General features: G+C 35.9%; 1 protein-coding gene across 5 annotated transcripts in view; it reads left to right on the forward strand.

The window, feature by feature from the left end:
• Window positions 1-13,212, forward strand: part of CBFB (core-binding factor subunit beta) — a 63,810-nt gene that overhangs the window by 1,663 nt on the left and 48,935 nt on the right. For 3 of the 5 annotated variants that reach the window (XM_042852321.2, XM_005306277.4, XM_005306276.4), the window contains exon 3: window positions 5,333-5,449. The exons of 1 other annotated variant lie outside the window; for it this stretch is intronic. In XM_042852321.2, coding sequence (XP_042708255.1) covers window positions 5,333-5,449 — 117 coding nt within the window. Of the gene's footprint in view, window positions 1-4,745; window positions 4,989-5,332; window positions 5,450-13,212 lie in introns of those variants that run through there. One more of the 5 variants, XM_065566971.1, reaches the window with a different exon arrangement.

Raw genomic sequence — 13,212 nt, forward strand, 5'->3', positions numbered from 1 at the left:
ACATTGAATGTTGATTTAAACAATTATTTACTTATTTGTCCCCTAAGGAGTGGGCCTTGCATTGGAACATAGGGTGGTTGTGCTTCTAAAGTGTAGCACCCAGTTGTGGAAAGCTTTAGTTATATCTGTACTCTAGAAAAGAAAGGAAAGATATATGGAGAATATTAAATGTTAATGAACATTCAACAGTATTTGCGTCTATAAAAGTTAATTTTAGAAAACTTTTTTTGCCTAATAGTAATAGCTAATTCTGCTATTACTAGAGGAATAAAAACATATGTATCTTGTACATTAGGATTTAAAAGTAGTGTTATGTATGTGAAAAAGTACTTTATGGCCAACAAAATGATCTGTGAGAGTATATTGGCAGTTCTTCCTTCACCATTGCATATGTTGAAATTATAAGCTACTTATTTCAACTTTAAATTCCTTTGTCTAGGAAGTAGTGACTTCCAGGAATAAATAAGACTAATATGAAATTATTCTGAACTCTAGCCTATCATTTGGTTAAAATGAATTAGTAAATAACCTTGATATAGTGAAATTTAAAATGGAAAAAAAAATGCAGTCACCGAAAGCTTTTTGAAGTAGAGTAAATAATCTTTTCTGAACCAAATTAGGCACGTTTCAAACTAAACTTTACAATTTGAAATATTGGATTTTTTCTTAGTGATGGTACTAGTAGACCACTCTCATCCATGAAGTAAAACAAGATTAATATGGCTCCATGTAGTCAAAAAGTGGCTAGAACTTATTTCCTGATTTATTTCTGTTTGATGTTTCTCAAATAGGATCTGTATCTTGTAGCATGCTTGTTAGTGATGTGGCTATTTGTACAGTTCCTTAAAACATTCATATTGAAAAGTCACCGATTTTTTTTGTTACTTATTTAAAACAATGAAAATGGTGACAGAGTTTTCCTCTTCATTAAGGGTTTATTTCAAGTGAGAGGAGGATTTACCTGTTTTTTGATTCTGGCTTAATAAAACACTTCCATATACTTATCGTAAACCTACATTACTACATAGTAAAACTAGGGATTTTTTTTATGCACAGTGTACATAGTGGAATACACCTTTACACAAATTATTAAAATAAGTTACTGTATTTACTTTAATTTGTGAATAGAAGAGGGGAGTATTCTAATATAGCAGATTCCTATTATTCTAGTTATCCGTTTTCAACAGTTATCTAATACAGCTAGAGGGGGATGTTTTATATTGTGTATTGTAAGTGAGCAAGGTTTATAGAGAATCTGTAGAAAAAAGTAGATATTATTCAAACCCCTGCGTAGCAAATCTCTTGGGCTTGTTTAAATTATTGTCATTGAGCATGATTTTTTTAATATTTTAAAAAGTTTACTGTTGAAAACAATTATGGATGGAGAAAAACATAATTTTTTAACCTTTTAAGGTTCCTGGACTGGTGGCAATGCACAGTATACGTCTGTAATTGAGCACTTCACTGAAAACTTCAGATCTAAGCTTATAATTAGTTACAGCTAATACGGTTTGTGAAGAGTTATTTTTGTAAAATGGGAAATTACTGTCTCTTCACCATCTCATTTCTATGCCTGCCCTCTCTCCCTGCCAGAACTCTGCCCCTTGAAATCTCCGGTGATGCCTGTTGCACACAGTTTTTCAGTCTGTTATAATAATAGGAAATAGCTTCTTCTTTTCTTGACCTAAGACATCTGGTTTGGTCCAGTAAAACTGATTGCTTGTTACACATCCATTTAGAAAGTGAGGGTACTGTATGATCAAAGTTTTAAAAACTAACCAGTTAATTCAGTAAGAGGTTATGTAGATGATTTGCTACAGATAAAGAATTTATTCTCATCTTTACACAGGGAGGTTGTGCCTTCTGAGGCAGTGTGTCCAGAAGTAGTCTAAGAGTAATATAAAGATGGGGTTGGGACATAAATGCGTCATACAAAGGTCACAGTTCTCTAACTTCAGACCAAAGTGATCATGTCATGAACAATTTTTTAAAATAAAAAAAGTCATTACTGAGATGTAGTCTTAAATTATCAGTGGTATATTGTTTTGTGTATTTTGAGGAGAGAGCTTGCCTACTGCCACAATAATCTTCGAAAAGTGGTGGTTGTGCATGTAAAATAACTCCCCTGACACTTACTGTACATAAATACTCAGTTAACGTGAATGGTTCTAAACAAGTACTTCTAGTCTATTAGGTAATGAAAAGCCCTTTGGAAAAGAAAAATAAATGTAACCAATAACCTTTACAGTCTATTGATCCATAAAACTACTTTTGAAACTTAAAACCCCCAAAACCCTGTGTTAAGCATATTTTCTGGGTAGATTTAAATAGACTTGGTCTCTTGTGTATACATATTTTATAATCACCTATAAATCTTTTATGGTAAATCTTTTAAGTTCAAATGGAAATTGTTTTTTTTAATGTTGAACACTGTGACAAAAGCCAAGAGCTTTAAAAGGCCATATCCAACCTAAAACAACCACTGACTGCCTGACCTGCAGAAAGTCTGTCATATTTTGAAGTCACTCTATAACCTTGGTATCAGAGTGCTGATGTGGTGGTCTGTTCATCCTCTTTGTTGTGACTGCATAATATCAGTTTAGATGTTACATGACCATCAGGTTTCCACTCGCTCTGTCATTTATGGCAGTCAGACTCATGGGAATGACATCCTGATGAGGATGGAAGACAGGAGTTCCTTCCATGGCTGACATCTAATCAACATGGGAATAACTTGAAAAGCCCTGGATTGACAGACACTTCTCTCTCCTTTCTAGAGGTCAACCAGAAAGCCAGAAATAGGGTTTATGGGACTATAGACTACTTGCTAGCTCCCTACAAAACACTAATGATGATGGATGGTCAATACTTCACTGATTTTTTACGTACGTACCGATAGTAGTCAGTTATGCCTATCTGATGATTGGGAGAATAGGAGAGGCATCCCCAGCCTACACACAATAGTGTTCGCGTGTGTGAGAGTGAGAGAGAGAGGGGGTTGGGGAAACATAGCAATAACAGCCACGTTTACATGATACATTAGATGGACTATTGGATTTTGTACATGAACTATTGATCTAATATAATTGGTTGGGGGGCGGACACAATGCTTCTAAAAATTCACATGATAGCCTGTATCTGGCCTATAGACTAAGGCTGCACAGTTCCAGTGGGCGTTGGTGTGCATTCATATTTTCTGTCGTATTTTCTATTATTTTCCCCGTCTTCAAGCTTTTCTATGATTTCCTGGATACATGTAAGGATTTCTTCTCTTGGTGCTTCATGCTAGGGTGACTTTTCCCCGAATGGAATATACTACCGCTAAAGCTAGCATCCGGGGGCCATCAGAAACTTGTGCAGTCTGGAAAGCTGCAAAATTCAGCTGGCTCAGCCCTTTCAGAGTTTTGTATTAGCGTGTGCATGTTTGTTTTTAATAACAGCCTTAGTTTTTAAAGGCTAAAAATGCTGAGAGAATGGTAGTAAAGCTGCTTGGCCGTGTTGGTGTTACTGCATTGTTGATTCAGAAGAGTGTTTAAATCTAGAAAATTGTTTTTCAAAATATCGTATTTACATATGAGCAAACAAAAAACTACAAATTGGGAAAATGATGTAATACAAGGAATCTCCACCAGAGTACTGATGACAATGGCTCTAGTTCTGTTCTTACGGTTTACATGTTACCTGAAGCTGTTGATGGAGTATATCTTTAAGTTACACTTCTGTCTAGCTTTTTACTGCACGTTTATACTATTTAAAATGTTTTTCTTTGAATGTTTTGTATCCTAAACAGATTAATATACTTGTGCAATATCACTTTGTTACTAGTGACTACTGTCGTCAATTTTAATGACTGTCTGTGTTGGCTTAATGGGAATGCTCAAAAACTGCTTATAAGAGAAAGTCAATAGATGAAACCTAATCATGGGATATTAGTCTCCTTCTGCTACAAAAATGTCAGGGCAAAGCAGGTTTCATTTTCAAAGTGAGAGATATTGATCCTGTGACACTGTTCTTCTACAATGACTTATACAAAATGACGCAGAGCGAACTATATGTTAAGTGGTAGTGTAGTTGAGTGATTTTTTTTTTTTATTACCGCTAAGTTGCTGAATTCTGCATTGCTTAGAGGAAACATCTATTTTATGCTCCTCTCAGTAAATCATCTCTCTAAATTCAAACTATTTTGAGCTATATTTTTATGTACTTTTTATGAATAAACTGTTTTCTGGATTAGTATTCTTTTAAATTTAAGTGAATAATGGTAGTTAGTCCAGCAATTTGATTGCAAGACATTCTATTTGATATAATTATATTTTAATGATATGTTCTGGTATAAGTGTGTATCCGTGTATGCATATTTACTCTGTACTCTATCATAACTGAAACAGTGAATCAGAATTCTACTTCTACCCACATTGTTTTCCCCCCTCCCAGCTGTGCAAGTTGGAGCTCTCTTTCCCTGTTTGAATTGCTGTGATATGCATGAGTCTAAACTTCTTATGAATGAAAATGAAACTTTGTTTTCAGTTGAAGTTTAAGGTCATGGTTTACTTGAATACAAGGATTCTCATTTCTGATAAGATTAAGTCAATGTCCCTTCACGAGTTTTTGAGAAAGAATACAACAGATTTCTCATACATGGAACATCTACTAATCTAGATTTCGCTGAAGTGTTTGCCCACTCACACACTAGCTATAGTAGCAACAAGATTTCACAACTTGAGAGTGTAATATTATGCAGTATATGGAGGGGTACATAGATGGTGCGTTCGCTCATCTGTCTGTCAGCATGCAAAATAAGGGTAAATAAATATTTTCCTTGCATTTTTGTCTTTAGATCTCAGGTAATATGCCTCCTGGATTTATATATCTGTGAAAAACAGATAGGATTTTTTTGTTCAAAATCTGTGCTCCCAGTAACAAGTCTCTGCAACTCACTTTCTTCTGAAAGTTCTTCTAACTGGGAAAAATGCTACTTTTTACAACATGTAAGCACTTTTTTAGTAGGTTTTGGTACTGAGTTGTTGGTACGGGATTTCCTGACAGAATTCTGAAATAATAGATTCTAATGTCAGCAAAAACTGATTTGAAAGAAAGTATTGATTCCATGTTGTATTTTATATCCAAAGCAGCCAATGGCAAATGTTGTCAAAATGGAATCAGATGTTTGTAACTTAATACTTAAGAAAAATGATGAGTGCATGTTTTTGACTTTAAGTATTCTCTATGCTGCTTGGCTTAAGACATAAACTGATGTAAAAATAAATGACTGCCTGCATAATTTATGTAATGTCTTGCTCCCTGATCCTGTTTGTATTGATTTTTCTAAAAGGCTTTTGTGGCCACAGGAACCAATCTGTCTCTCCAGTTTTTTCCGGCCAGCTGGCAGGGGGAGCAGCGACAGACACCGACCCGGGAATATGTCGACTTTGAAAGAGAGGCAGGCAAGGTAAGAAGGAAATGATTGCAATTCAAAGATTTTTATGTGCAGTGTCAGTGAGCTTTTAATATAAACTGTGTATTATTTGAAATTCTTAATGTTCCACAGTTCAATGCGTAGTAGAGGTTAGTTATAAAAATACTAATAAAAATTATTAAGATGAAATCTGCTAAATTTCTCTAAGGATTGTTAAAAATAAATTTAAATCTGCTAAATTTCTCTAAGGATTGTTAAAAATAAATTTAATTTTAACTTATTTTAAAACACTTTTTATATTACTTGGGGAAAGGTATGTGGGGTAATACTTGGTTCTTTCCTTCTATTAACTTTCATTTATTTTGGAGGGCAGAAGCCCACTTCTTCATAATAAAATGTTTAGGAACAACTGCAATTTGTTAGTTTTTAATATACAGTAGACACACCTTTGGGACTGCATTAAAATTACAAACCTTAACTAGCAAGTTATCTTAGAGAAATTTTCATTAGTCTCACTGAGCACATTCCCTTGGCAGGGCTCAGGTTGGCAATTTATATGAAGTGTGGGAATTGCTTGCTCTTGTTCATCCACTAGACATTTTTTGCTTGATTTTCACCATCACAAATTATAAAGAATAAATACTACTTTAAATAAATTGCTGACTTTGCCTGTTTTGCTGTTCTGAAATGGTTGATCCACAGACTAAAATTCCTTAATGGCACAGCGGTACTTTATTAGTGTTTAGGTTGTATCTTTCATCTCAGAAAACTTGTTTGAGAGGTCACTGTGATGAACTTTTTTTTTTTTTTTAAATGTATGGTTTCACTGTATAGGAAAAATACTTAAAAACAATGCTTAATGGATATGTTTCTCTGTACTATGTAGGCTATATGGGCCTGATCCAAAGCCATTGTAGTTTGTGAGACTTTTCTTTTGGGTCAGACAGTGTATATACTCTTGGACTCCCCCCGGAGCCGGGTAACTTTTCTGTACTATTGTTTTCTAATAACTCTTTTTATAAAGGTTCTTAAAGGGACTTGCTCAACTTAAAAACTCTCACTATCTGTTTTCAACCTTCTTTTGTTACACGTAACTACTAACATTAAAAAAAACTGAAAGACGGGGAAATATTTCATAAAGTTTTATATAATAGCCTATTGGGTTTTCCCACATCAGTATAAATAGGAAAATCTGACTGCAAAAGCACAAAAATTCTCAAAGGACTTACTCAGGGTCAAATGTAGTACCTGAAGTTTCTTTTAACTCATATTTTGAAATTAACTGGAGTTCAAGTTGATAGTACTGTATCATGTTTGTGTTTTTTGTAAACCTATTCTACTGTACTGTGGAAGCCTGCAAAAGTTTTTAAAAAACACATTTTGGGCAGGGAGGCGGGGGGGAAGGCTGGGTACTGGCTTCTCTGGTGAACAAGATGAATTGAGTTTGGCTCTTACTGAAAAATATTGATTCTGGCTCATCATTGAATGAGGAATTTTTTCTTGTGACATAGCAAACTGAAGTCTGTTTTTGCTTATTCCAAAAATAAACAATTGTATTTACTTCCATGATTTTTTTTAACTTTGTTTCCTTGGAATGAATTTTTAAAGGGGTGAATTAAGAACTTAAGAATGGCCATACTAGGACAGACCCATGGTACATCTAGCTCAGTTGCCAGTGCCAAATGCTTCAGAGGGACTGCACAGAACAGGTTAATTCATCAAGAGCCATCCTCTGTTGTCCAGTCCCAGCTTCCAGCAGTCAGAGATTTAAGGAGACCCTGAGCATAGGTTTGTGACTCTGAACATCTTGGCTAATAGCTATTAATGGACCTATTTGATGTGATCTTATCTAATTTTTTTTAACTCAGTTATACTTCTGGCCTTCACAACATCCCCAGCAGGTTGACTGTGCATCATATGAGGAAGTACTTTCTTATGGTTTGTTTTAAACCTGCATCCTATTAATTTCATTGGGTGACCCCTGGTTCTTGTATTGTATAGGGGTAAATAACACTTCCTTATTCACTTTTTCCACACCATTCATGATATTCTAGATCTCTATCATATCCCTCCCCTTAGTCATCTTTTTCTAAGAATAGTCCCAGTCTTTTAATCTCTCCTCATATGGAAGCTATTCCATACCCCTAATCATGTTTGTTGCTCTTCACTGTGTTTTTTCCAATTCTAATGTATCTTTTTTGAGATCGGGTGACCAGGACTGCATGCAGTATTTCGGGTATAGGCATACCATGGCTGTATATAGTGGCATTATATTTATTGCCTTATCTGTCCTTTTCCTAATCACTCCTAACTTTGTTAGCTTTTTTTTTTTTTTTTGACTGCTGCTGCACATTGAATAGATGTTTTCAGAAGACTATCCACGATGTCTCCAAGATCTTTCTTGAGTGGTAACAGCTAATTTTGTGTATATTGTTGGGATTGTTTTTTCCAAGTGCATTAATTTCCATTTATCAACACTGAATTTCATTTGCTATTTTGTTGCCCAGTCACCCAGTTTAGTGAGATCCCTTTGAAACTCTTTGCAGTCAGCTTTGGAGTTAACTATCTTGAATAATTTTGTACTGTCTGCAAACTTAGCCACCAGATTTGCAGGAACTTAGTATATACTACTGCGAAGCCAAATAGAATTGATCTCATCACTGTATGCTGCTTCTTGCATTTTACATGTTAGTTTATAGTAAACTTTCAGAATATTTGGCTAAATTTAAGTCTCCTTCCGTATTTTTTCATTTAAGGCCATTTAGAAGTAAAAGATCATCCAGTAAAACATGAATGGTATTATACTGTACTTTGGATAAATCACGAATTCCTGGGTGTGATTTAGCATTATTATAAATCGCATGTGACATCAAGCTTGTACTATGCAGAACTTGTTTTAAAGTGAAGTTGCTTCCATAGCATGTTGAGAAAAGAAGCAAACAGGGTAGAAGTGCGTTACGATATCAACAGAAAGCACCTGATGGCATTATAGTATTGTAGCTTAGTTGTCTGTCACTTATTCTTTATATAACTTTGTAAGGAGTTTTATGATTTTTTTTTTTTTTTGCACATATTCAACTGTCTCTACACTCAGACATGTGATTTCTGTAGCTCCACGCAACAATTTTTTGTAAGCTTTAACTCTTGAGGCAGTGGCATAATGTGTGTTTGTTCATCACTGGAGCTGTGCCAGCAAGGCATGTTTTTAATTATATGAATAAAATATAGGCCATTGAGGGAGCTGTCATTTAATTATTATTCTAGGCATAACTCTGAGATTCTGAATGTAGATAAAGTTAAACTTACAAATACTGGAATCTTTTTATTCTAGAATTCTTTACTGTTTCACAGCGTTTGGTTAACCAACTAATGTCCCAGAAATAGTTTATTCAGAATTTGTAAGTGCATTACTGCCGACTATAAACAGTTTTTGTCCTTAATCATGTAATTTTATTCTCCAGATAAACAGTTTTCTAAACTGTTTTCTAAAGGAGCTTTAAAAAAAAATTCCATAGTTGAGTCCAGTTTGTTGTCCAGGGAAAATGAATTAGCATCCTGTTCTTTATCTACAGAATAGGAGTCTGACATACGAGGCCTTTTTAAGGATAACAAATTCCTTAATAGTTATTGGGACTCTGGGGGATAGATCTTCGCAGACAGATATATGCAATTTGAGTTATTTTGTACCTACAAGGATATATACGTTCCAGAAAATTGGCCTCTAGAGCCTAAAGATCATAAAACAAAATCTTTCAACGATCTTCTAAAAATAAAAAGCTCAAAAGAAGTGTAGAAGTTACACAGTGGATCAGACTTGTGGCCCACCTCGTCCGGGGTCCTGTCTGACAGTGGCCATCACCAGATGTTTCACAGGAAGGTTCAAGAAGCCCAACAGTAGGCAGATGTAGGGTAATCTGCCCATATGAATGTCTCGTCCTCATCCCTATGAGTTAGAGATCGATTTAAACATAAGGTTTTATTTCTTTTCAGATTCCCTTTGCTAGCATTAACTATTGTAACTCTGGATATTTTTATCATCTATGTAAAAGTTGAATCTGCCTCTGAATATTGCATTGTTTTTTAAATGAACAACATGCCATGGCAGTGTGGTCTGTATTGTGAGGAAGTATTTCCTTTTATCAATTTTGAATGTAACCTTTAAATTTCATTGAGTATCCCTTTTGTTTTTCTATTATGAGAAAGAGAACAGAAGCCTCTGATATTATTTTAAATGCTTTTATTATTGTAAAGTTAAAAATATCCTACTCTTTTCCATCTCCATCCATGTGAGGTTTTTCTGTCCCTAATCTTTTTTGTCATGCTTCTCTGAACCTATTCTAATTTTGCAACACTATTTGATGTGTGGCAACCAAATACTGCACACAATATTCCGGAGGAAGCTGTGCCATTGAGTCATAACTTTATATTAATCTCCATTTCATTCCTTATGCAGTTTAACATCTTGTTTGCTTTTTTTGACAACAGCTGCACATGATCAGAGGTCCTCCACACAGCCAGCCTCCAAGATGCCTGTGTCTTTTCTTAAGTTCATATAGTAAATTTAGACCCTTGTAAAGTGTTTGAGTAATTGAAATCTCTTCTTCCATTTTGCATTAATTAGTATTGCCATTGTCTGCCGTTCACCTAGTTTAAGTCCCTCTGACATTCATCTTTCTTCAAATTATGCCACGTTTGAGATCATTAATAAATATATTAAACACCGGATGGAGTATGGCACATTGAGGCACCCTGCTGTTAACCTTTTGCCAAGATGTAAATTGACTATTTATTCCTATTTTGTTTTCTCTGTCTTTACCCAGTTTTTCATGCATGACAGTGCCTTTAAGACCATGACTTAGTTTCTTCAGCTTCTTGTGAGGGACTTTCTCAAGGTCCTGCTGAAAGAATAAATAAATTGTTAACCAGTTCTGCTTTATCCACTACTTTATTGACAGACTTTTCTTTGCTGAAATCATGCTGGTTGGACTCAGTCATTTTTTAATTACCTTTCCAACAAATTTACTGATGTAAAGCTTACTGGTCTGTAATTTCCCAGATCACCCCTTGCACCTTTTTAAAATAGATTTAGAATATTTTTCTATTCTCCAATCTTTTGGTATGGTGGCTTTTTTAATGGGGTTTCATATTTTTGCTAGCAGCTCAGCTGCTTCATGCTTGAGGTCCTTCAAAACTCTTGGAGTTGTATCATCTAGGCCTGGTGACTTATTTCTTTTTAAATTATCAGTCTGTTCCAGCATCTCTTTTTCTGACACCTCAGTCTCTTATAGTACCTCATCTTTATTGCCAAAAAAGGTCAGGTCTGTAGTAAGTATTTCCCTGACATCCTTTGTGGTAAACTGATTCAAAAAATGAGTTAGTTTCTCAGACATGTCCTTATCTTCCTTAACTGCTCTTTAACCTTTGGTAATCCAATGGACCCCTCAATTTTTTTCAGGCTTCCTGCTTCTTGTATATTTAAATAATTTGTTTGTTTTTATACCTATTTCCTCTTAAATCCATTTTTATCCTCCTAATTTCCCTCTTACATATAGCCTGCTGTAACTTATATTTGTTTGACTTCCCTAGAGGTGCAGTTCTTTCAGAATTTTTTTGTTTGAATATCCTCTCAAGCCTTGTTAATTAGCTACATTGGTTTATTGCTTGTCTTCCTGGTTCCCTTTTTTTGTAAGGTGCCTTCTGAGGTACTATTAGTGTTTCCTTAAGTAGCCGCCATACGTTTGAGGGTTTTACTTCATTTGACCGTAGGGCCTTCTTTACTAGCTTCTTCATTTTTTTTTAAATCTCCTTTTAAAAAGTTTATCATGGCATCAGATTTTCTTTTTAACATAAGCTCTTAGGATGTAATTCAAGAATTAACAGTAGTAGAACAACTAACTCCTCTATATTACTTAAGACTAATTAGAATAGCCTCTTCTTATGTGCTTTAGCTCTTCCAAGAGCCAGTCACTTAATGTTAAGAAATTCTTTCTCTAGACTTTGTCCTATTGTGTCTTTTTAACAGTTTGTATGAAGGTAATTGAATCAACTGATGGTACACAAAATGTTGTTGTATTGAGTAAGTTATGTAAAAACTGGTGACACACTGGTCATGAATATCATTGCATGATGTATATACCGATGGTGTGTAAATAGGTGTGTGTGTGTGTGTGTGTGTGTGCTGGAAATATGTTCCTAAAATATGTTGTGGGGGCAGACTTGGCAAACAAGTCTGCTCTAGACAAAGGAATGTCAATTTACCCATCTGGGTTAAGTTTTGTAAGCCATAGACCATGAAAGTACATTTACAAAAAGGGTAAGCAAAGCAGTCAAGCTAACAAACGGTGGGAGAAGCAATGTGGTGAGCACACTGGGGAACATACCAGAGTTTGACATCCTGGGGTCCTCCTGGCTCCTGAGACAAAGGCAATGAACTCTGGAAAATATAAGGGGAGCAAATTTTAGTTATCCATCACTCAGGGGACAAAGGGGACGGCACTCTCTGGTTCTGTGAACCTTGGATCCTTTTGCCTGAAGACTGGAGATGCTGGTAACTTAAGGTGAAAAAATGTGTTGGGCAGAGACCTAGCTTGATAGAATTAAGTTTTAGGTACTAGAAGTGTTATTTTTTGTTTTGTTTGTAACTTTTTTTTTCCAGTTCTTGCTTGGTATTACTTAAATCTGTTCTTTATAAATAAACGTATTCCTACATTATTACAAAAGCATCTTAGTGCTATATATTAAGATAAAGAATGGGTCCTCAGCGAGCCAGCAGTTGGTGTGTGCACTGTCTCTCTGGAGGCAGCAGGCTTGATAATTCTGTGAGTATCCAGTGAGAGTCACTGGACACTGCAGAGAGACAGCTCTGGGGAACTTTGGAACTGAATGTTACCAGCAAGGCAAGGATAAGAATGTCAGTGACTTGGAACTTTTAGTGAGGTGGGCAAACTTGAGTGACAGGGAGCTGATGTACAGTCTAAACGCCAGTAAACCTCTCCCTTGTTGCAGCAGAGCGAGGTAAAATAGTGGTTTACAGTTCTGGGTGCCCTGAGCTGAGTGTTACAACAGTCCTGTCGCTATTTGACCCCACTGGTGAAAGAACAGTAGGATTCACCAAGGGCGATGTTACCATGGTGCGCCTCCTCACAAGGAGACCTTTAGGTCTGTGTGGTCATAACATCACTGCCTTTGGGTAGCACACAGAACATCTAATATGCTCTACTTAGGTGGAAGTCCGGGGAGGAACTGTGATTAGGAATGGGCTTTCAAAGTCCTTTAAATCAGATCTGTAGTAACTACACGTCCATCCTGCTTTACATCTGGAGCTTGCTTAGAAGGTTTCTATGCTCGAGGCACTTGGTCCCTTTGAGCACAATCCTGTTCATAAAAGATTTTTCTGATAGGATGATCTTATTGATCCACTGACCTAGAATGCAGGAAATCCAGGTTCAGTTCCCAGCACTGTAGACTTCCTGTGTGACATTTGGGCAAGTCCATTTAATTCAGTGATATCTAATCTCCAGCATGAGGGCCCAAGGTATTATTTCAGAAAGGTCAGGGGCTCACAATTAATACTTTTTTGCTACTCAGGAACTGCCACTCCCTCCTCCAGACCATTTTAACATGTACCAAGGCTGTGGCAGACAATCAGGGAGCAGTAACTGTCTTATTCTTGATTTCGTTGCTTCTCCTTTTCCTCTTTTTTGGGCTGCTCTGGATACTTGGGGTATGGGGTAACTATCCTTTGATATTCAGTTCCCATTGACTTGGACAGAATTTGTCAATCTCCTATCCTGCTT

This window comes from Chrysemys picta, chromosome 14 (assembly GCF_011386835.1).
Source record: "Chrysemys picta bellii isolate R12L10 chromosome 14, ASM1138683v2, whole genome shotgun sequence".
NCBI classification, from domain to species: Eukaryota; Metazoa; Chordata; order Testudines; family Emydidae; genus Chrysemys; species Chrysemys picta.